The sequence below is a fragment of the Dipodomys merriami genome, unplaced genomic scaffold, assembly GCF_024711535.1.
Source record: "Dipodomys merriami isolate MVZ:Mamm:240054 unplaced genomic scaffold, mDipMer1.0.p SCAF_3, whole genome shotgun sequence".
Lineage (NCBI taxonomy): Eukaryota > Metazoa > Chordata > Mammalia > Rodentia > Heteromyidae > Dipodomys > Dipodomys merriami.
This window is the reverse complement of record NW_027204492.1, coordinates 24,742,136-24,768,121: the sequence shown is the minus strand read 5'-3', so window position 1 is coordinate 24,768,121 and position 25,986 is coordinate 24,742,136. Positions and strand designations below refer to the sequence as shown.

Here is a 25,986-nt window from a genome sequence, read left to right as displayed (position 1 = left end):
AGCTCAGAAAATCTAGGAAGGGGGGATGGATTGGGAGAACAAGCAAATAAATAAGATGTGATCTCTACACATGAAATAAACAGTGAAGACACTGTTGTAGACAAAGCAATGATAAGCTTAGGACAATACATGGAACTACAATGGTATAAGGTCAAAAAAGTGCATTTTATTTCATGAATCACCAAACACATGCATAGATTTGATAACTAAAACATCTGTTCCATGACACAATGTTTGCCCTTTACTATATATGGATGCACTTCAGCATTTTTCTGTTCTATTTCATTTATTTTTTTAATGCTAGGTCATGACTCACTACAATAATTTCATAAGCCATGAATGGGTTGTATCCTGCTATTTGCAAAACATTACTCCCTTATCTATCAGATTCTGCTCTGGAACAAACCAGCAGTGAGGTTGAAAAAAACAATGAAATAAGAGTGGAGAAGGTGGGTTCAAGGCAATACATAAGGAGAAAAGTGGAGAGGAAGGGTGAAGTAATATTGTCACCATGAGTTTACAACAGGAGTTCACTGAAGCATAGACTCTACTTCAAGCACCTGGCATAACACTTGATGTACTGTATGTATGTATGTATGTATGTATGTATGTATGTATGTATGTATGTATAATATAAATAGATAGATAGATAGATAGATAGATAGATAGATAGATAGATAGATAGATAGATAGATAGATAGATAGATAGATAGATAGATAGATAGATAGATAGATAGATAGATAGATAGATAGATAGATAGATAGATAGATCTGATCAAAAACAGGAAAGAGCCCGGCACCAGTGGCTTACACCTGTAATCCTAGCTACTCAGTAACTAAGATCTGAGGATCATGATTCAAAGCCAGCCCAGGTAGGAAAGTTTGTGAGGTTCTTATCTCCAATTAACTATCAGAAAATCGGAAGTGTCACTGTGGCTCAAGTGGTAGAGCACTCACTTTGGGCTAAAGAGCTCAGGGACAGTACCCAAGCCCAGAGTTCTAGACCCACAACTGACAAAAATAAGGGAAGACCGGAAACCACCTTGGGCAAATAGCAATGTTGACAAGCTTTGTTGTTAGTAGTTTTGCTCCTCCCTTTTGTCTCTAACCTGAGCACCCAGCACTGCTTTCCAATGATAAAAGGTCCTGGATATTAAGGTGCCCCCCAGCAGATGATTGAAAGACTCAGATCTTTCTTCTCACTATTACCTTCAATATTTATCTGACCTATGTCCTGTTTCCTCAGCACCTGATGCTGGGACAGAATTAACCTGACAAACCAATCCATACTGAAGTAGTCATAAGAAATACTGACTCTATGTTCCTCTTGCAGGCCACATTTGCAATTTTATAGGGAAGATAGGGATAGATTCTGAAAACAGTAGAGGTGAATGTTTCAACCTTAGTCAGTGAAGAAGACAACTAAAGTCAAATAAAGTTTTCTAGGGGCCCAGTATCACACTACAAGATGACTACTTATAATTTGGCAGTTGCCATTAAATATTAGAAAATGTTTGCCTCTCAACAAAAACATCTAAGTTGCTGGTACAATGCTTAGAACAGATTGGGTACTGAATAAATACTGATTGAATACGAATCTAAAATATGTAGGTGACAGGGTCTTTAGTGGAACTTACTAATCTAATATTGTCTGTAATGAGTTCATTTCTAGTAGCCCCTAGCCACATATGGCTATGGAACACTTGAAATATGGCTAATATAACTAAGAAATGGAATCTTTAATTATATTTAATTGAAATTTGTTTAATTTTAAATAGTAACATGCATCTAGTGACTACCAGATTTCACAAAATATGTCTAGACCATCACTAGGCATAAGAAAAACATTTTGAGCAAATGCCTGTCTTTTATTGGTACCCTTTAAGAAAGCTGAGTCTTTCTAAATTAGCTACAAGACCTGAAATATCTGTCTTTCAAAGGATGTCCTTCTATGGGGGGAGATTTGTGGAAGCCAGTTTCAAAGCCTTTGTTCTCAGATTTGAGCTGGAGTAACTTTTCCCAATCAAAGTAGCTTTCAGTGCAAGGACCAATCTTTTATAACCACCAATCCTATGTATTGTGAAGATGGTTTTACAAGAGTTACTTTGTCAGGACTGCATTCAGGAAATTTTATAAAGCTGATTACTACTTCTTTAAAGTTTCTTGGCAAGCATAGATATTGAGGACCATGGAGTCTAGAAGCCAATCATATAACAATTGTTCAACCTGTAAAATGGGCAGGCCATTTGCTTCCTGACAACAAAGGGCAATGAATCAGCTTTTGATCTTATATAAGTTCTTAAATTGCCAGGTAGAAAGGATAACTTTCACTCAATCTTCACCAAAGGGCACTGCTCTACCTCCATATCCTCTTTATTTTCAGCATCTTCTTTTCTGAAACTTTCCTCTCCATAAAAATATTAATGATAAATTATAAAGATAAATGTCAGAAATGATGAAAATGGTCAGAGAAGAAAGTTGGTCCCCTTTTTTCTGAGATTCAGGTATTTGAATGTGTTTAATGAACCAGGATCAGTGTTAAATCATTCATATTGCCTAAACTACAAGTATATTAAAGACACATTTGGAGCAAAATAAAGAGCTCTAGCCAGAGCGTATTTATTACCCATTTGTTATCACCCTGGATAAATAAGGGTGAAAAAGAAAGAGACTGACTTGTCCAGCAATTCTGCCCTTTACCCTGTTCTTTTCAGCATCTTTTGTCTATAACTTAGATAATGCCTCTCATAGCCAGATTATCAAATGTGGAGATGACATATGACTGGGAGCAACAGCAGATAAACTTGTTAACCAAATTGAGATTTAAAATTATCCCTGAGACTGAGCCAAAACCATGCAGATACTTAAAAAGGGTAATGTCTATATTTAGGTACAAAAAGATCAACAGCATGTATCTAAGAATGGAAGGTTTGCATCATGGCTAATGTTCTTAGCAAGATACTTGCTTTACACATTTAGGGCCACAAAGTAGTAGATTTCATAAATGCCTACCGTGGGCTGGGAACAATGATCAATGTCATTCTAGGCAGTATTGGTATACCTATGTTGTATAGACCAAAATAGATAAAAGTGCAGGAAACATCCAACTCTTCTGGTGGTTTCAACTGTGGTGCTCAGTCCTAGAAATCAAGCTCTATGGATTACATTTGACAACTAGAACACAGAGGAGATGAATAGAGTGGTGAAGTGCTTGGATTTTTTTATGCTATATATCTGAAGAACAAGTGGTATGAGGGGTGCTACGCTTAAAAAGACAGGAGGGATACATATTTGCAGATATTTCAACTCCCATGTTAAGTAGATATTTTTTGTAAGCTTCAGACCAAAAACAAAGCTATTCCAGGGGAAAAAAACATACAACCTTATCTGAAAAAAATATACTAAAATAAAAGAGCTTAGTGTATGGCTCTGTGCTTATCAGGAGGCTCTGAGTTTAAAATCTCAGTATCCATCCCCAAAAAGAACAATATAAAACAAAATGGGGCATGGTGATATGTGCCTGTAGTTCCCACTGCCTGGCAAGCTGAGACTAGATAATTTCAAGGCCAGTCTGGGCAACACAGCAAGACCCTGTATCAAAGGGAAAAATGTGAGAGAAAGAACTCAAATAGAATTTAAAATAAGAGATATGAATTTCTGACTGATGATAGACATAAACATTTTATTATTTTATGTGGTTTTTAAATTATGGATATATTAAGCCTATGGAAAGGTACATAACAGTTTTTTGTTTTGGTTTGATTGGGATTTTTTTGTCAGTGATGGGGCTTGAACTCAGGGCCTGAGCACTGTCTCTGAGCTCTTTTGCTCAAGGCTAGTGCTCTATTACTTTGAGCCACAGCTCCACTTTTAGTTTTCTGGTGGTTAATTGGATGTTACATTTTTACTGAGTTTCCTGCTCAGACTGGTTCCATTCATTAGTTCTTAAGAACAATTTTTTATTTAGGGGTATATCTCACCTTCTCTCCACAGCATAGGTTGAAAACTAAAGAAAATTGTTTTCAAATGTGGAACAATACTAATAATATGGATTACTATTTTATGGCATAATACCAAATTTGAAGGACTTATCTATCTATGACAAATCTTAGGGCTAATTCAAAGCCATTATATGAGTATCTCTTTCCTGCCCAGGTTTAGAAACTGTTTCACTGATTTGTCAATAGATCACTAGATCAATTCATTTTCCCATTAAGAGCCCTGTCAAATTCCATACAAAATGAGTTGCAAGTCAGGACAATTAGATGATTAATGGGAATATGTGAGTGAATGGCAGAGACTAAGGCTGAGAAGAATGACAATTCTCTTCAGTCATTTTTCATGGGGATGATGATTACTGACAGCAAAGTACCAATACTACTTACTCACTTGACACTCAGCGGTTTGGGTCATTTTTCAAAGGAGAGTTTCAGCTATTTCTATTTCTTCTTTGCACATTGCTGTGAAGTAGGCAGGGCAGGTGTTAGTTTTGCTGGCTTACAAGTAACACAGAATTGAAGCCCAGTGAGGTGACTGGCCCAAGGTCACACAGTGGCAGTGTTTATTATGTAATAAAAATTAAAATTGGGGCTGGGAATGTGGCTCAGTGGTAAAGTGCTTGCCTTGCATGTATGAGGCCCTGGGTTCGATACCTCTGCACCACATAAGCAGAAAAAGCTGGAAGTGGCGCACTGTGACTCAAGTGGTAGAGCTCTAGCCTTGAGCTGAAGAGCTGAGGGACAGCACCCAGGCCCAGAGTTCAGGCCCCATGACCCACAAAAAAATAAATTAACTAAAATTAAAATTTATTTGATGATGACTAAATTCATAATTAAGCAAAAATTATTAAAAACTCACCTGTGACTACCAACTCCAATGCTCAAATATTATTTTGATACAGAAGAACTTCAAATGCATTCCTGTATTCTCATCAATTGTAGCGCATCTCCTGACACTTCCGACACTTCTATGGAAGGGTAGTTTATACTTACAGATGTAAAATGAATTTTCCCAAATACATGGGTTTGTATGTTAATGTCTACATTCACAAGCCATTATATTCCAGTAGGACCAAATGTTGATAATGAGTATTTTCTTTGCCAGCATTTAGAAACATGTCATGTAAGTGAAAAATAACTAGTTAGACTGTTGTAAGGCAGTGCACTTCTAAGAGCAGAACAAAATGTGCAAAGGAACTAACCCCCAAGATGGTAATTAAACCATGGAATTATCAGCTGGAGAATAAGTCTGACACCTTATTCTGACTGAAACCAACAAGCATCTGGTCTGGTTATGAGGCCTCAAGAATAAAAGGCATTAGGGGCATGCAGAGGTTGAATGGTATGAACCCAAAGAAGAAGCTATAATTTATTACTTTACAACCATCTTATCACAGCCATATTCTTTTTTTTTTTTTTTTTAAATTGTATTTTATTTTATTTGAGAACATACTGTACAAAGGGGCTACAATTACATGGGCAGGATAATGGATACATTTCTTACCAAGCATTGCAGCCTCCTCCTTTGTTTACCCTTCACTTCCCTTCCCCGCCTCCCCCCTCCCCCCACCCAATTTTACCCCCCTCCCCCCACCCAATTATACCCCCCTCCCCCCCCCACACCGGCATTGTAAAGCTGGTTTTGACATGACATTTTGTACTTCTCATTGTTGCAACAGGTCCACCTGAATCCTTAAACGACTTGTTTGTCCCCATCTACTCCACATGTTATACTGACATCAAATATAGTGAAAACGGGGGTTACACTGTGGGGGAGGGACATACAAAGCAACAAAGAAATAATCTTATAAATGCATTAGAGATACATGCATGAAAGAAACGAAAACATTAAAATACATATTTAAGGGTTCATTTTCCTAGCATCACATTATCTGACCTTTTCCGTCACAGCCATATTCTATCTAATCTATTTCTCCAATCTTCTGCTTACTAAGGTTAATAACAAGTAGTCAACTAAAAGATAAGAACATGAATGGAGTTGCTCAGTTGGTGGATTTTCAAGACTCCATAAATATCTACCCTTCCTAAGTTACTAGTCTTAAAATGGATTTGTTGGGATCTACAACATATAAAAACACTTTCATTGAGTTCAGGTTTTATGCTCTTCTAAAAGGAAGTCATAATCTAAATCCATAGTTCTTGATCCGTTCATCTACTGAGGGGCATCTGGGTTGGTTCCATATCTTAGCTATGGTAAATAATGTTGCAATAAACATAGGGAAATGTGGTCTATATACACAATGGAATTCTATGCCTCCATCAGAAAGAATGACATTGCCCCATTTGTTAGGAAATGGAAATACTTGGACAAAATTATATTAAGTGAAGTAAGCCAGGCCAAAGAAACATAGGTCCCATGGTTTCCCTTATTTGCAATAACTAGTATATATCTGAGACAAGAAGAAAAGGTCAGATAAGTTGACGTTAGGTGAAATGAACCCCAAGATAAGGATTCAAATGATTTTTTTTCTTTCTTGTGATTGTTTCTAACATATTTATAAGATGATTTCTTTGTTGCTTTGTATGTCCCTCCCCCACGGTATAACCCCTGCTTTCACTGTATTTTATGTTGGTATAATTTGTGGAGGAGAAGAGAAAAAACAAATTGTTTAAATAGAGATACAGGTGGACCCATTGCAACAATGAGATGTACAAGATGCTATGTCAAAAAACGAAGTTTACAACTTGGGGGGTGGGTGGGAAGGGATGGTACGGGGAAACAAAGGAGGAGGCAACAATGCTTGGTAAGAAATGTACTCATTATCTTGCCCACGTAATTGCAACCCCTCTGTACGGTATTTTCACAATAAAAATAAATAAATAAATGAATGAATGAATGAATGAATAAATAAATAAATAAATCTATAGCTCTTGATGTGAGAGTAGGTGAAGTTGCTCTGTGGGGGCTGGAAAGAGTCCACCTAGAATCTAATGAGGTGGAAAGGATGCCAGCAACTGGTGGCTCACACCTATAATCCTAGCTACTCAGAGGCTGACACCTGGGTATCACAGTTCAAAGCCTGGGCAGGAAAGTCCATAAGACTCATCTCCAATTAACCACTCCAAAACCAGAAGTGGAACTGTGGATCAAAAGCACTAGCCTTGAGCATAAAAGCTCAAGGACTCTTCCCAGCCCCTGAGTTCAAACCCCATGACCAATACAAAACAATCTAATGAGGGGAAGCCTGAGATGGTGCTAAACATTCTACAGTGCCCAGGACAGCTCTTGCATTCATTATCCATCCACAAATGTTAAGAGTACCAAGATTGAGATCACCCATCTCAAGTGGTACAGTGTTTCTTAGCAATCTTGAGGTGCTAATTTCAATTTCCAGTACCACAAAACATCCCCAAACTCAATGTAATACCCATCAAAATCCCAACAAAATTCTTCAGTGATATAGAAGAAGCAATCCAAAAATTCATATGGAATAATAGAAGATCCCAAATAGCAAAAACAATCCTTAGCAGGAAAAACAGTGCTGGAGGAATATCAATATCAAATTTCAAACTCTATTGTTTTTGTTGGTCATGGGGCTTGAACTCTGGGCCTGGATGCTGTCCCTCAGTTCGTCATGTCAAGGCTAGTTCTCTACCACTTGAGCCACAGCACCACTTCCACTTCAGGCTTTTTCTGTTTATGTGGTGCTGAGGAATCAATCCCATGGCCTCATGCATGCAAGGCAAGCACTCTACTACTGAGCCACCTTCCCAGCCCCCCAAACTCTATTATAAAATTGTAGTTATAAAAACAGCTTGGCACTGGCAGATGACTGGGCCTGAGAAGCAATGGAATAGAATTGAAGACCCAGAAATTAACCCATAGACCTATGGCCACCTAATCTTTGATAAGAGAGCCAAAAACACAGGATGGAAGAAAGATTGCCTTTCAACAAATGGTACTAGCAGAATTGGCTACACACATGTAGAAAACTAAAGTTGGATCCTTATATATCACCCTGCCCTAGAATCAACTCCAAATGGATCAAAGACTTCAATGTAAGATCACATACCCTGAACATATTACAGGAAAGATAGTGGAAATACTAGGGCTCGTTGGCATGGGAAGAAACTACCTTAATAAAGACCCAGAATCATAACAAATCAAAGAAAGTTTGGATGACTGCATTAAACTGAAGTTTCTGCATGGCAAAGGACATAGCTAGCAAGAAAATATAAAGTCCACAGATATGGAGAAGATTTTTACTAGCCATACAGTAGACAAGGGCCTCATATCTAAAATATACTTAGAGCTCAAAAATTAAAGAAAAAAATCAACTCACATCCACCAAAGTTTCTCACAGAAACTGGAAATGGGGTGTGTATATTTTCATTAACAAATTGGAACAAAAAATGTAGAAATTGTAGTCTCATAGGAGTATCAGAAAAGGCTCCAATCTGATGACCAATAAAGGGACTACTCTCATCATCCAAGAGAGGAGGATTAATGACCTGAAGGCGAACAATGAATACTGTACATGCTTTAGAGGCTAAATACATCATGCATTACAAAAGAGTAATACAAGGTGTGAGAGAGGGTAAAAGAAAAATAATGATCCTTAGGACTTTGATTTGTTTGGCTGAAAAAAGAGTAATGCATAAAAAAAAAGGACAAGAGTAGCAGACCTATGATTAGAGGATGAAAGTAGAGAAAAAAATGCTGAATGTGTGATGTCTTGAAGGTGTTAGTTGGGCAGTTAGAAATCTAGAGCTCAGCTGGGCACCCATGGCTCACACCTGTAATTCTAGCTACACAAGAGGCTGAGTTCTGAGGATCATGGTTCAAAGCCAAGCCAGGCAGGAAAGTCCATGAGACCCTTATCTCCAATTAACCACCAGAAAACTGGAAGTGGCACTGTGGCTCAAGTCATAGAGAGCTAGCCTTGTGCTGAAGAGCACAGGGACAGTGCCCAGGCCCAGAAGTCAAGACCTATGACCCAAAAAGAAAAGAAATCTAGAGCTCAGGAGTGTGGTTATTCTACAGGTATGGACTTTATAAATATTCATGTGGAAATAGTAGGATATTTCCCTTCAAAGAATATTTATCTAATTAAAAGTCATTTAGTGTTCAATTAAAAAAACCTCAGCATAAGTAAAGAGTCAGGGACAAAAATCTTTGAAAGTATATTCACTGAGCAGCCAGATCAAGAAGAAATTTTAAAGGAGTCTAGAGAGAACAAGCCTGCAGAATTCAGTGCTCTGGAAACAGGAAAGTATCATCTGTGAGATTTGGCCAATGCTATCAAATGGTGCTCAGCATTCAAATGTAACACCATCTATCAATGGAGCTGGATGGGGCAGTGAGGTCATCAGCAAACTTCACAGAGCTGTTTCAGTAGAGTAATGGTAGCAGAAATGAGGCTTCAGAAGTATCAACCCATCATTAGTGAGGATGAGAGAGAAGTTACGTTGATAGTTTGTGGAAATGGTAGAGATTTAGGGGTTAATGGAGCCTTTTAGCAGATACATTAGCTTAACAGGAAGAAAGCAGCATAGAGGGACTACAGATACAAATGTCAATAGCTAGTAGCCATTGTGTATCTCTTGGGTAGATCCTTGCATTATTGAGCTTCTTGTAAAACTAAGTTGAGAACATGTGGAGTTGGAAATAGATGTATCATGTAGCACTTAAAAAGAAGAGTTTTCTAGCTACCAGAAGTACCCCTGTAATGAGTGAGTTTCCTTGATATTGGGAGGATTCAAGAAGAAAGCATATGATGGAAGATTCTGATATTGAATGGGAAGATTAAAGTAGATTATTAGTTTATACTTTTTGAATTTCTCAGACCAGTAAATACTTCAGAGAGAAAAGATTGAAGGACTGTTATTTCATTACCAGAGTTATCAACCATTTAATGTTGCCATTTTTACCATATTCTTGCTAGATACTGCTGTTAAAGATTATGATGAATTTAGGGAGGTGAGAAATTAAAATGGAAATGTCACAGTGTAATCCCCTTTGTGTAAATAGTGAATATTAATAAAAAATATTTAGTGTCTTCAAACACAAGTTTAGTTTATCTTCTACTTCTTGTGGGCCAGAATTCCTATATAGTTCTTGCCATACTAAAAATTAAATTATTGGCAACTTCCTATCCAGAAGCTCTGAGACCCTGTTCAACCTGCCATTTGCAGCTGCTAAAGGGCAGCGACATTGCTTAGTCCATGGCTCTTTTCAACTTCAAAGATAGTGATGGATAAATGTTTTCCATATTTAAGGAGCTTTGTGATTACAGTAGGCCCTGAAGATAGTTCAGGATAATGTCACAATTAGCAACCTTACTTCAATGTTAAGCCTTAATTCTCCTGTACCATGTAATCTAATTCATAGATTAGGGGAATTAGGACATGAAAATCTTTTGGAGAGCCATTATCTTATCTGCCAAATAAGAAATACAGTTATACATACATACATACATACATACATACATACATACATACATACATTCATACATAGAATCTCTTCTATGGTGAACATAATCCTCATTTATCACCAACATCATTTATCACCAAGATTTCAGAGTAATAAGTACTCTACACATAACACAAAAAGTAGAAATGTTATAGAGAAAAGGAACTCCTAAGAAACAACAGTTATTGGCCTTACTCCAACATAACACACAAACACACACACACACTTATTTTATCAGACTAAAAATCTACCATAGACTAGCACCATACCTTTTGAAATTGCCATTTTATATGATCTTCTTCAACTCTCTCCAAGTACTATATCTTTTGGCCTACTGAAGTACATGCTAATCCTGTATTAGCTAAAAAACCTTTTTGTGACAATTTTGTATCAGTTCCTCCATAGTTGTATTTTTCTGTTTCCTGCTGGCTTCAAATGTGATCATTAAGTCAGCAAGAGACTTCAGTTTCCTTTATTCCCCTTGATTCAAAAGGGTATGAAAAGTGTTGTGTAAATGATATGCAATATTGTTATTCTGATCTTTGGGATAATCAAGTTGTTTGACATTTTTGTAATGAGGCCTTTTGGAATATGGGTGGCGTAATTAGCTGCCACACTGTACACTAACAATACCTGTCCCAGTCCTACAGACTTGGGGACTATAAATAAAAGCATGACAGCTGGCTCCAGCCTTCCTTGTCACTCTCCATTGAAGGGAACACAGCTGGGGAGCTACACTAGAGTCCCTAGGAATCCAGGATGTAGTCAGAAACAACACCTCAAACCAGAAGGATTTGGTATTGCTAATGGGAAAAGATGGAGACAGGTTGGCTTACAAAGCAAACAATGGAGCTGCTTCATACTAGGAAGGTGCAGAGGCCCCAGGTGGCAATAACATTTTACTAGTACAGGCACTATACAGAAAGAGGTAGAGAGAACAACAAGACATTGTTGAGCCAAATTAGCAGGGTTTCTTTATTAACCCATTATTAATACTCAGAACTGAGACTAATAAAGAACATTGAAGTGACAGCAAAGGTGAAAAGGAAGTAAAAATGTACCACCTGGGAACTTAAGACTGTGAGAATTGAGATTAGTGTTTGGAGGATAGTATTACAGAGTCAACACAGGACAAAGGATCCTAAGAAAAAAAGCTGACCAAAGAGAGCTGACATAATTTATATCTTATTTATCTCATCTATTGTGTTTCACCCTCATTAATGTATAAGTTCCAATAGAACAAGATATTATTGTCACTCTATCTCCCAAAACCTATAAGAGTACCTATCCCACACATAGTAGATATTCAATAACTATTTGTTAAATGAATAAATAGCATTATTTTAGTATCTTATGCACCTGCCACTGTTGCAGGTGTCTCCCATGAATAACTTCACTTTCAACTTCCACAGCATTACCAAGACAGATATTATTACCCCAATTTTACAAATGAAGAAACTAGGTCAGAGGCACAGAGATACTAAATAATTGCCTAACATGTGATAAGCACCAATTTATGATCTCCAAGTTATTAAACAATAATGGTAGTGATGCCTCATAAGGCTTGTAGGAGTATTAGATGAGAAATATGTATAATACTTAACCCAGTGCCTGGATAAACATTGCTATCATTATTATTGACTTTCATTGTCAATAGCTGTTGTTGTTATTATTATTATTATTATTGGCTTCTATCACTATTGAGGCTGTGAGATTCAATGCTGAATCTCAGAGTCGTGAAATAACTTACACCAAGTGACACAACCAATCACTGTAATAGAGTAGTTAGTCTCAAAATTTATCGCCCTTTCCTCTCTGCTAAATGAACTCATAAGACTGCCAAGACAAATATTTCTCCCATCAACATTTTACAGGACAGTCTTCTAAGACAGAAGAAATAGATGTGATTTGCTAATGATTCAGGAAAATGAAATGGATATCCCCCTCAAAAAAATCATATTTCCAAAAGCTCATCAATCTATCAGTGGCTGTCACTGTTGACCTGGGGTAGGGGATGAAGGGAGCAGATAGAAGCAGCCAGAAAGCAATTCATAGGATATATCCAACTGTATGACCTTGGCTGAGATCTAGGCATTAAGGATGTTATTTTCATGAAAGGCACATCCTGACCTGCTACCCTAGATAGCACTAGAGTAGATGGAGAAGCTATTCCTAAGAGATGCTTCAAAATTCATTGTGTGACCATGTACAAGACACTATCTTTCTTTGTGTCACAGTTTCTGTATGATAGGGAGGCATCAGATCAATGGAACTTTTCAATCAAAAGAGCTCTTGCCTCTTTTATATATTGCACTTTCTACATGAAATTTCTTCTGGATAAAAGATTCCCCCAGTATGCTTGAAAAGCCAAAATAAAAAACATCTTTTAAGTTCCTTCCAGCTCATTCTAACGATCTAAAAACATATAGGTTGTCCTGTGGGTAAACTCGGTGTTTCATTCAACTCTACTTTCTGTAGCCAAGAATGAGCCCAACAAATGATATAGCTAGCAAGATCAATAGAAAGCCCACTGATTGGGAGAAGATCTTTACTAGCCATACAACGGACAAGGGTCTCATATCTAAAATATACTTGGAACTCAAAAAATTAAACCACCCAACAACAAATCCTCAAAGAAACAACTGCCCAATAAATAAGTGGGCGAAAGACTTAAAGAGAAGCTTCTCTGAAGAAGAAAGAAGGATGGCCAATAGACACATGAAGAAATGTTCAACATCCCTAGCCATAAAAGAAATGCAAATCAAAACAACATTGAGATATCACCTCACTTCAGTTAGAACAGCAAAAATCAAGAACTCTAACAAAAACAGATGCTGGAGGGGATGTGGACAGAAAGGAACCTTACTTCATTGTTGGTGGGAGAGTAAACTTGTTCAACCACTTTGGAAAGCAGTATGGAGGTTCCTCAAAAGACTTCACATAGATCTCCCCTATGATCCAGCAATCCCACTTTTGGGCATTTACCCAAATGTTTACAAACAAGACCACACTAAAGCTACCAGCACAACTATGTTTATTGCAGCATTATTTACCATAGCTAAGATATGGAACCAACCCAGATGCCCCTCAGTAGATGAATGGATCAAGAAAATGTGGTATATATACACAATGGAATTCTATGCCTCCATCAGAAAGAATGACATTTCCCCATTTGTTAGGAAATGGAAAGGTTTGGAAAAAATTATATTAAGTGAAGTAAGCCAGGCCCAAAGAAACATAGGTCCCATGGTTTCCCTTATTTGCAATATCTAGTATAGGTATGAGTCAAGCGGAAAAGGTCAGATAATGTGATGATAGGAAAATGAACCCTTAAATATGTATTTTAATGTTTTCGTTTCTTTCATGCATGTGTTTCTAACGCATTTATAAGATTATTTCTTTGTTGCTTTGTATGTCCCTCCCCCACAGTCTAACTCCTGCTTTCACTATATTTGATGTCAGTATAACATGTGGAGGAGATGGGGACAAACAAGTCGTTTAAGGATTCAGGTGGACCTGTTGCAACAATGAGAAGTACAAAATGTCATGTCAAAACCAGCTTTACAATGTCGGTGTGTGGGGGGGAGGGGGGTATGATTGGTTGGGGGGGAGGGGGGAGGTTGGGAAGGGAGGTGAAGGGTAAAAAAAGGAGGAGGCTTCAATGCTTGGTAAGAAATGTATGCATTATCCTGCCCATGTAATTGTAACCCCTCTGTACAGTATGTTCTCAAATAAAATAAAATAAAATTTTAAATTTAAAAAAAAAAAAAAGAATGAGCCCAAGAATCAGCCATGGTAGGTTCCCATTGTGCCTGGTTCTTGCAGAGGCTTCTAACCTTGCCCTCACATGGAAGCTATCTTCTGCATTAAGCTACTTCTCACTGTGTCTTCTACTTGCATTTCTTACATTGGAGTAGGTAGAGTAAGGGTGATTGCTTAAGAGTCAGTATTTGTGGGAAGCTATACTTCTATGTTATATGAGTAGAGTGGCTGTTTTTCTCTTAACACTTTTGTTATTTATGTCTTCCACTCTATGTCTGCCTTTTGAACTATGGCAGCATATTATTCTCTGAGGATAGCTTCTGACCTACTAATATCAAATCTTTTGCCTGAATCACAACCAAAGATCTATGCTTCATTTAGAATGTTTTTACTTTTAGTGGGTTATCCCACACCTGTTCCCCACATATTTGTATAAGGTCTTCATTTATCTCATTCTGCTCATTACCACACACAGGCTTAAAACCTCACTGAAGCAGAGTGCCAATGGCTGATGACTCTAATTAATACTAGTTACTCAAGAGGTTGAGAGCTGAGAATCCTAGTTCAAAGCCAGCCCAGGAAAGAAAGTTTGAGATTCTTATCTCTGATTACCATCAAAAAAAAAAGCTGAAACTGGAGCTATGGTGCAAATGGTAGAGCTTTAGCCTTGAACAAAATCCAAAAGCTCAGGGATAGCACCCAGGCCCTGAGTTCAAGCTCCCAGACCCCTCTCTCCTTCTGTCCCTCCCTTCCTTCCTCCTTTTCTCTGTCTCTGTCTCTCTCTGTCTCTTTCTCATACACACACAAGAAAACACCACTGAGTGTATCTTCTTGCAAACAATTCATAATTATACCAAAGTTGGAGTATCATATACACAATGTGATTCCGTTGTTGTAAAGTTTTAATACAATTAAAAACAACCCCTGCTTTCACTGTATTTGATGTTGGTATAATTTGTGGAGGGGAAGGGAAAACACAAATCATTTAAATAGGGATACAGGTGGACCCATTGCAACAATGAGATGTACAAATTGTTATGTTGAAAAAACGAACTTTACAACTTTGGGGGGAGGATATAGGTGGCAAGGGCGGGGGGGGGAGATGGGAAGGGGTAGGATGGAGAAACAAAGGAGGAGGCAACAATGCTCGGTAAGAAATGTACTCATTATCTTGCCCATGTAATTGTAACTCCTCTGTATGGTATTTTCACAATTAAAAAAAATAAAAACAACAATATGGTGTTTAGGTGTATGTAATTTGGATATTTTTAAACACACAAATACTAGCAATGGCAAGTTTAAGATACTGCTTACAGGGGGAGGGTGATTGTCAAAAAAAGGGGTTCATTGGAGAATTCACAGGCAAAAATAAGTTGTTGGTAATGTTATACAGTTCTTGTGTTGGGTAATGAGTTTGTAAGTATTCATTATAGCCTAAATAAATAGATAAATTCAACAAAGTATGAAAGATCGAAGGACAAACTAGTAAGGACTAATTAATTCCATGTCCTGTGGTTCAAAAACAATGTGTGAAGAGTAATACAAAATCTTTTCCCTATTGACCAAATATTTACCACCATAAGATACTTTCACTAGCTGGTGTCTTTCAGCACATCAAGGGCTGTGTAAACACCAAAGTAGTAGATGACATCTGTATATTTCTCTTGATCTTAGTTTCTACTCAATTATTGCCCCAAATCTAGTCAAGTCAGGTCTTTCTTTGTTACATTTCCCCAGAGGTATGTTATGTATTAATTGAATTTCAGATAAACAATAATTGAATTAAAATTCAACTGATTGTAATGATATTGTCATAACTGTTTCAGCTTTCTAGATCCATGACCATTAGTTAGGGCAGGTTCTTTCAGGGATTACAAAATAATACCAGGATGCTCAGTTGAATTTGAATTTCAGATCAACAAAATATTTTAATCTATGTGATAATCTTACACTAAAATTTAACTTATCTGAAATTCAAATGTAGTTATCTAGTTCAAACTGATAACTCTGAAAACCCTATCTCATATAAACCAACAATTATTCCGATGGCATTTCTGGAATTGAGGTTCCAAGGAGTGTGATTAAGAGTCAAAGAGACTCTACAAAATATCAATTAAATAGTAAGAGTAGCCAGGCACTGGTGGCTCACACCCATAATTATAGCAACTCAGGAAGCTGAGATCTAAGGATCCTAGTTCAAAGCCAGCCTAGACATAAATTTTCATGAGACACTTATCTTCAGTTAACCAGTAAAATGCCAAATGGTCAAGTGGTAGAGAATCAGCTTTAAGAAAAATAAAAAAGGAAGACTGCAATAATCTGAATTCAAGCCCCAATGCTGGCACAAAAAAGTACTAATGATAATAATATCTCATAAGATTTGTGACAATATTTAATGAGATAAGAGTTATATAGTACTGAATATGGTGCCTAGATATTTCACTATTTTTGTTATATTTTTAAATGGCTGTTATCATTATTTCTGGCTTTTATCACTATATGGCGGTTAGCATTATATTGTGAAATCTTGGTCAATACACAGAATATTATGTGCATTGGACAATATTTGACCTGATTTAACACTCTTCATTTACAATATTAATTTGAAACTGGGATGATTAATTTGAAACTATGGGTAAACACCAACACATCCTTTTTGTTTCTGAGTACTCCCTCTGTCTTCTTGCCATGAAGCACCCTAGGTTAATCCTCTAGTTGGCTTTTTACTTCTAATATGCAGAATTTTTCTGGCCATATGTTTTGAGGTCACTTAGAATGCCTCATATTGAAGGCTGTTGTCTCCCATGTTGGAGATGGTCAAGTGACTGATAAATTTGCAATGCCATCCTTAAGCTAATGATTGATGAATTTGGTTGGTAAAAGTGAGCAGTCCTTTATAACATACATTTACATAGCATTTTTGAAAAGCAAGATACCATAGATATCAAGGACTCTCTAATATAGTCAGGAATGAATTAAATTGGCTCTCTTCTTATAACTTTATTCTACTGTCAGTGCCTTCCTCATTTTTTATGTTTAATGACTTTACTGTTTCTTCTCTCAGGGAAGATTTTCCCGACTGTATCATTCTTCTTGCCAATCCATTCATTCATACCAACACTTATCTTTTTGATTTCCCACTCATCCCAGCATCTAATTGGACATATTAATTCATCTTACCATGATAATAGCTTTAAAAGATTATTTCATCCCTCTTCAAAGCCACCAACTTTTTCAACATTCTAAAACTGAAGAAGTAAGACTAACTGTAGTATTTAGAGTTTCCTAGCAAATAAGGGAGACCATGCAAGACCCCTTAATTCACCCCACATTATGCCTGTTATGCCTGCTTCATATGAATAGGAGGCAGTGGTGCAAATAATCTAAAATTCATTTCCATTTGGTTTGGAAATGCACCACACGGTATTGTTGTAGCTTCTTTGCTTTGTTGATTATGTTCTATTGAAGCTAATATTGAAATTGTTTTACATTTTTAAAGCTCATCTGCTAGAAGAGCAAAGAGGAGGGGGTATGGCCCACTTTGAAATGAAAGGAATCTGACAACAACCATGAGGGTGCTATTGAAGTTTCACATGTGGACTAATGAGTCTATAAGAAAAATGCAACTATATCAAGGCAGAGCTTTGCCAATTACATATGGGCATAACAGGTAGCCATCTATTCCCATGACTCAATGGACATTCATTTTCACAGAATTCCCAGAATCGAGAATCTCTGTAATTTAATAGTCTACACAAAGGGCTTTAATCATAACATAATTATAGTTGAATCATTATATAACCTGGGTAAAGTACCACATTTCCTAGCACATACATTTTCAGTTGGTATTACTAAGTCTTCAGACATTATGGTCACTTAGGAGAGAAAGTAGGAATGGGATGGAAAAACAATTATACCCTAATGGAACATGGCTACACTAAAAGTCCCTTGAGTAGCTATAGTGGGAGAACATGCACCTACAGTGCCTCAGAGATGAGTGAGGAAGACTAATGAAAGAGGTAAGACAACATTCACCATCCCACATTGTCTTAGTTTTCTGCCTGCGGTAAATATAGACAATATGGAACAATGAACTCTTACTTCTTATTCCTCTGATGAACAGGTAGACTTCCAGAGGCCTCCAGGGATAGTCTGAGGTCTTGGAGTTGGTTTTATTTTGAAGCATGTAACAGAGTCTAACTGTACATTGAATTGATACTCTAAAAGCTTCAGAAATGGACAGCAGGTACATTAAATGTTCTTTCTCATTCTCTCATTGCAGTCTGCTCCCAGTTTTCAAGAGGGGTGTATGCCATCTTTGGATTCTATGACCAGATGTCAATGAACACCCTGACCTCCTTCTGTGGGGCCCTGCACACGTCCTTTGTCACACCAAGCTTCCCCACTGATGCAGATGTGCAGTTTGTCATCCAAATGCGCCCAGCCTTGAAAGGCGCTATTCTGAGTCTTCTTGGCTACTACAAGTGGGAGAAGTTTGTGTACTTGTATGACACAGAACGAGGTAAGAAGAGGCATTGCTTCTCTTTGGAAATTCGTATAATAGTAGCATTCAATCTCTAATTCATATGTTCTTTTCTCCCAATAAATGAAAGCTAACATTCTTTTAAGTTGTTTTACTATTCAAAAGAAATAAAAGGTTAAGATAAAAGAATCAAACAATGGTAAGTCTGGAATCTAAATTAGGGTTCTTTAAATTTGTTTTGGAAGGGTTTTTTGTATGTTTGTGTGTATATGCCAGTCCTAGGGCTTAATCTCAGGGCCTAACTGCTTTCTCTGAGCTTTTGTACTAAGGGATAGCACCCTTTTGGCTTTTTGGTGGTTAATTGGAGGGAAGGCATCACAGACTTTCCTACCTGGGCTTGCTGTGAACTGCAGTCCTCAAATCTCAGCCTCCTGAGTAACTAGGCTTACAGGCATAAGCCACTGATTACTGCCTAGAATCAAAATTTTAAACTACACATGTCCTCACTGAGAAGTAATTTGGGATAGCTGAGACACTGAAAAAGAGCCCCCTTCAAAAATTTTATCTGCTGTAAAATGCACAGAGTAAATATCTAAACTAGACAATGGCCAACACTGGAAAATTTTAGAAAATGAGTCCAGTCTGGGGCCATAATTAATTATCTCCCATCATAGATGCGGTAACTAGTCGAAAGAAATGAGCTTTTCACATGGCAATTGAGCCACCAATGTGAGACTGGTGACAATGTCCCCTGCTTCCATCAGATCACATTGGGTTCTTAGTTAACAAGGATTTGACAATGATCTGATAAAAATAATGAGTGAAGAGTCCCTAAACTGGGCTTTGAGTATGGATGTTTTTTCTAAGAGTGAGTAATACACTGAAGACATATTCCATCAAAACAGTCTCCAAAATTTAATCTGAGTGTAAACAATTTATAGCAAGGTATATTAATAATATATTCATTAATTAGCTAAAGCATACACATCATAATTCATCTAAATGAGCCCCTAAAGTCAGTTATCTGTGAGAGCTTCTTTAATAAATCCAACAAACCATGATGTTTCAGAAGATAATGTTTCTTTATCAGACATTTTCCTGTAACTCTGGTTACAAAATAAGTATGATTTCCTCTGACTTGGGTGTTCCAGAGTCAGGGAAGGAAGGAGAAAATGAAAGGTCTGATTTCCTGGGGAAGAGGTACTTGAAGATAATGTCCTTCTGGGTAACTGAACTCAAGACCAGCTTGCTCTTGGGAAACCAGAGTACTCTTCACTCTACTCTCATTTTGCTGCATCACTAGATCCTTTCTGGGAATCCTTAAGCCTGTGTTTTCCAGTGTCTTCCATAATATTATCAAATTTCATAAACCTGGAGCAGGAACCCAGAGTTCTAATCCAAACTTTACTATTAACTAGTTTTCAGACCTTGACAAACTTACTAGTTTTAGTCTCCTCACCTAAAATGTGTCTCTTCTTAATGTAATATTCTATAATTCTATGACTTTAAAATGTATTATGTAAGACACATGATGCTTTATTTGTGTCTTGGTACTAATCCTAACTTGTATATGTCATTATGGTATGTTTCAATCTTTGGTAGATAAATGTATATGTAATTTGGCTCCAATAGTAATGGACAGGAAAACACACTCATGAAAAAATTCCTGAACAGCAGAATGCTATTGGATTGTTGCTACATTAGGGACTAATTCCTTTAAGAATTGTGAGAAGGACCGGGTGCTCGTGGCTCTCAGACATAATCTAGCTACACAGGAAGCCAAGATCTGAAGATCATGGCTTGAAGCTAGCACAAGCAGGAAAGTCAGTGAGACTCCTATCTCTAGTTAAGCACCAAAAAAGCCAGAAGTAGAGCTGTGGCTCAAGTAAAAAAGCAATAGCCTTGAGCAAAAATGCTTAGGGACAGTAGCCAGACCATGAGTTCATCCCAGGATTGAAAAAAAAGAATTATGAAAAGGTACCATTCAAGAAGAGTAGTTTTTAAAGAAATATTGCAAGAGTACCTACCTGAGAATAGGTAAGCAGCATATTACAAGAGAGGAGGAAGGGGATATAGGAAAGAAGAAAAGATCAAGAATAAAGGACAGATTCAGGAAGGGACTCCGTGTATTCAAGCAGAGCTTGTTTGACTAGGGTACCAAAATAGCTTGAATGCTCTAATTTTTAATATACTTAATTTTGTTCAAACACTGTGAGTGAATTAGCCTATTTCTCTATACTGTGTATAATGCAATCTAGAACACAGCAATCTAGTTTTGAGAACTGAAGTTTGAAAATCAGCAGCTTCTTTCCTGAAATTTCTGAAAAACTAAAGCTTAGTTCTGCTAACTCAGTAACTTTCATTTATTCAAAAGCAGAGAACACAATGTATTGTCTTCTCTCATATCCCATATTTGATCATTAAATCTCTATTAGAGAAAAAGAAGAAATGACATGTATCTATTTCTTACCCCAGTATCTTTTCTCAAATCATCTAAGTAACTGAGACAATTATATGGTCATAAAGCCAAAAGAAACCTTTCTGATTCATGTAAATAAATACAGTATTTCTTTCCTCTGTAAAATTTCAGCTGGTAGGACTAATGTAGTGTATTCCATAAACTTTTGTGCTATTTTTTCCTTTGGAAAATCTTCTAAAAGCACTGCAGCAGGAACTTGCTCCAAAATTTTTAATGTCTGCCTATTCCAACATTAGGGGGAAAATCAGTCTGTTCATGACTCAAAATGATTATACCTTAACCAACTAACAAACCTGTTCTCCCTATTCTACCCATGAGAACCTCCCACTGCTGGCAGTTGCCACTTTACACTGTTGCCAAAATATGCAAGAAACACACCTGTTTCAGCAACTTCATCTCTACGACTACTGAAATTCTCTCATTCATCTTGATTATGAAAATTATTTCCATCCTTCCATTTTTAAAAATCACCTCAAAGTCTACTTCCTCAAAAGAAAGTCTTCCATGACCATTCCACTGCACAATGATTCATTCACCCACTCATTATATATAGCGTATATAATGTGTATATATGTATAATGTACATATACTCTATACATATAATGGATACATAATATATATAGCAAGATTAGAAGGAAGCAGCCATGTGAAGAACAGTAAGAGTTTCAAGTAGAAATTAAAAGTGCCATTATCCCATGGAACTGAAAAAACAATGGGGCTAAAGAGTAATGTGCAGTAGAAAAGTAGATGGAAAGAAATAGGTAAGTAGGAGGCAGATCATAGCCATAGAGTATGAACAGGAATGTGGATTCCACAATGGGAAGTCATTGAAAGCTTCTGAAAAGAGAAGTCACATGACTTAAGCATCTATAGAGACTAAAATATAGTAAAAGAAGGGAAAACAATTTAAAAAACCATTTTGGTAATATAGGTAATAATGACGGTAGTTCAAACAGCAGGAAGAAGTGTATAAAGTTGACATATAATTTGGAGACAAAGCAACAGAACTTGAGGGTAGATTACCTGTGGGAAGTGAAGGAAAGGAAGGATTTACAGATTATTGTTTTTAAAAATTAGCTTGAGAGACTAGGTAAAATGGTGATGCAATTTACTGAACCAGTTTTGAAGTAATGGAGATCTTACCTACCTTTAAACACTCAGAGAACACTTTTGTTCATGACATTCACTCAGCAGTCAACATATCTGCTTTCAATAGTTATTTCCTGGGTCTCCTCCATACTATCTCAAGCTCTTCTCTCTAGTGTCATAATAATTCATTAGCCTCCAGATATATACCTTGTGTTTCCTCAAGTACACAGCACAGGCTTTATTTTCAGCCTCTATTATTGGTTCATCAAGAATAAGCCCCTGTCGGGGCTGGGAAGATGGCTCAGTGGTAGAGCACTAGCCTTGAGCTGAAGAGCTGAGGGACAGCGCCCAGGTCCAGAGTTCAGGCCCCATGACCAGAACAAAAACAAACAAACAAACAAACAAACAAAGAATAAGCCCATGTCATTTTGCAGTGTTTCACCTTAAGGAGGGAAAGAGGGAGAGAAAAGAGGGGAAATGAAGAGTATAAGCAGGAGAAAGGATAGAAAAGCAGGCAGGCAGGAAGGCAGGAAGGAAAAGTATGAGGGAGGGTCAGAGAAGGAAAGAAGGAGTGATTGAAGAAGGAAAAGAACATACAAGAGAAAAAAATTGCATAGTACATTTTAAATCCATTAAAAACAATATCAAGAAAGAAAAAAACTTGTGTCCCTATCTTGAAGTTCATTTCACTTAACATCATCTTATATGGTCATATGTAAATAGCTTTTGACCTTTTCTGCTTGTCTTAGACTTATATTAGTTAGCAAATAAGGAAAACCAGGGGACCTATGTTTCTTTGGGCCTGGCTTACTTCACTTAACCCTGTTTTCACTGTATCTGTTGCTGGTGCCTTGTATATTGTATAAACATTTTTCTGATTTGGTGAGGGTAAGGGAAATAATAAAATGCTGAAATAAGGATACAGGTTGACCCATTGTAACAATAAGATGTTCAAGATGCTATGTTGAAAACAAAATTTACAACTGGGTGGAGGGAGGGAGGAGTTGGGGAGATGGGGAGTGAAGGGGTGGTAGAGGAAAAACAAAGGAGGAGGTAACAATGCTCAATAGGAAATGTGCTCATTGCCTTACTCGTGTAACTGTGACCCCTCTGTACAGTAGTTTTACAATAAAAAAAAAACATATAAAACAAAGAAGGAAAAGAAAGCAAGTCCATTCTAAAAATCAGTATAATTCTTAAAACTATTCAACAAAGGTACCTACCCTGTGTTTTTCTTTTACTAAAATGACCATCTATTGCTTCACTAATAAAATCTATATGAGAAATTACAGCAGCCAAATACAAGCTTAGAATACTTTACATGAGATTTAGAAGATGGAGAGACATAACAGAATACTGTAATTACATTCAAATAAGCTAAACATACAAATGGTGTGACTGCTCTGTAAGGGCAGAGATGAATGAGAAGCTGAGAAATGAGTTAAACTTTTGAAGTCATTTAAAAAGTGGATAGCACAAAGGGCATTTTCTTCTGTGAAATCGAGAAACATTGAATGGATTTCAGGGATTCATTGACTCTATTTTGATTTCTGTCTGTAGAGAAAGGTCTTATTTGGCATTTACAGGTCATTGCTTCACTTAGTTACAAAATGCCATCTTGTTTCATTAATACAAAGGTGAAAATTATACAGGTGATACTATGTACATGAAAGGTCACTTCTTGGGATTTATGAGATTATCTATGTGTGTTATCTGGCTCCATTGTACCCTTTCCTTTTATTGACTCCCATATTCCTTATTTATCCAGGGCTTCTAAGTAAAGCATATCTCTGTACCTACACTCTCAAGTAGGAGCAAACTCCATCCTTGCCTGCCTCTATACCTCCATAGAAACATTATGGTCCTGCATTTTATTCTCATTGATTAATAATATTTCTTTGCTAAGTAACAACAGCTCAGCTTACCAAATTATTTGTGCCAATTTATTATGGATACTAATGATTTGTGTTAATATATCCATGGAAGAAATTTCTGTTCAGGCAAATGACTTCTATGGAAATAGACCCTTAATTCAAAATATAGCTTTCTTTTTATTGTTATTTTTAATTGACACAAAATGATTGTATATATTTATAAAGTACAGTGTGGTATTTTGTTACATGTATATATGTGTACTAAGCAAATCAGGGTAACTGGCACATCTATTACCTCATATATTTATCATTTATCATTGCTCTATGGTAAAAGCATTCTGAATCCTCTCTTGTAGTTATTTTGAAATGTGCAACACATTTAATTGTTAACCAGTCACCCTACTGTGCAAAAGAACTTATTCCTTCTAGCTAATGTTTAGCCACTGACCAACTACCCAACATTCCTTGCTAAGCCTCTAACCACTCAACCATTATTCTAGTGTCAGCTTTAATTCAGAGATACCAGGCAGTGCAATTCCAGTTTGGTCACATTTATTTTTGTAAAGAAATTTCTCTATACCTCAATCAAATACAGTGAAAACAGGAGTTATACCATGGGGGAAGAAAAACAAAAGAAACAAAAAAAATTACATGGTATATTAAAAACAACAGTGACAAAGATAAAACCTCTTGTGCCCCTATCCTGGGGTTCATTTGGTAGCATCATCTTATATGGTCATATGTACAAAGCTTTTGACCTTTTCTGCTTGTCTGGTAAGATTATCCTAGATGTATAGTAGTTATTGCAAATAAGGAAACCATGGGACCTATATTTTTGGGTCTGGCTTATTTCACTTAATATAATTTTTTTCCAAGTCTTTCCCTTTCCTAAAAAATGAGGCAGTGTCATTCTTTCTAATGGAGGCATAGAGTTACACACACACACACACACACACACACACACACACACACACACATATCACTATATCAGATTTTCTTGATCTATTCATCTACTGAGGGGCATCTGAGTTGGTTCCATATCTTAGCTATGGTGAATAATACTGGTATAAACATAGTTGTGCTGGTAGCTTTAGTATGGCCTTGTTTGTGATCCTTGGGGTAAATGTCCAAAAGTGGGATTGCAGGGTCATAGGGTAGTTCTATGTGCATTCTTTTGAGGAACCTCCACACTGCTTTCCAAAGTGGTTGAACAAGTTTACACTCCCACAAACAATGCAGTAGGGTTCCCTTTGGGCCACATCCCCTCTAGCATCTGTTGTTATTAGATTTCTTGATTATAGGTAGGGGGAAAAAAAGGAGGGGGTAACAATGCTCAAAAGGAAATGTACTCATACCTTACTCATGTAACTGTAACCCTTCTGCACAGTATCTTTACAATCAATAATATATATATATATATATATATATGTATGTATCTCAAAAAAAGAAATTTCTAAAACCATCTTCTGGGGAGATGATTATTTCTTCCTATCAGGCCTATCTTCTGGGTGCAAGTAACTTACTTCTTTGTAGTGCAAACATTTCTCCACAAACACAATATTGTTACACTTAAAGACTCCAGTCAGACTCTCCAGCACCTGACAACCTTCCCTGGCTTCAATGGCACAGCCCACAGAGATGAAAGAATTTGGCCCAGCTGGCACTCTTGGCTTAGATAATGAGATAATAGCCTTGGGTGTTCTTTGAGACAACCAGTCCCAACCTTCTACTCAGTGTTCATTAAACTCCTGCTGTCTCCCATTCTCAATCTGAAACTCCCTACTCAGTTCCCAAGTAACTCTCAAGAAGTCAACTGCCTTCTAACAAAACTTTCTCTCCAAGGTTGTCCCAGAAACACAGGCATTGTA

At 37.0% G+C, this 25,986-nt stretch overlaps 1 protein-coding gene across 4 annotated transcripts in view; it reads left to right on the top strand.

The window, feature by feature from the left end:
• The window catches only part of Gria3 (glutamate ionotropic receptor AMPA type subunit 3), a 288,699-nt gene that overhangs the window by 58,253 nt on the left and 204,460 nt on the right, over positions 1 to 25,986 (top strand). For all 4 annotated transcript variants that reach the window (XM_070039784.1, XM_070039786.1, XM_070039785.1 and 1 more), the window contains exon 3: positions 18,476 to 18,715. In XM_070039784.1, coding sequence (XP_069895885.1) covers positions 18,476 to 18,715 — 240 coding nt within the window. The remainder of the gene's footprint in view (positions 1 to 18,475; positions 18,716 to 25,986) is intronic.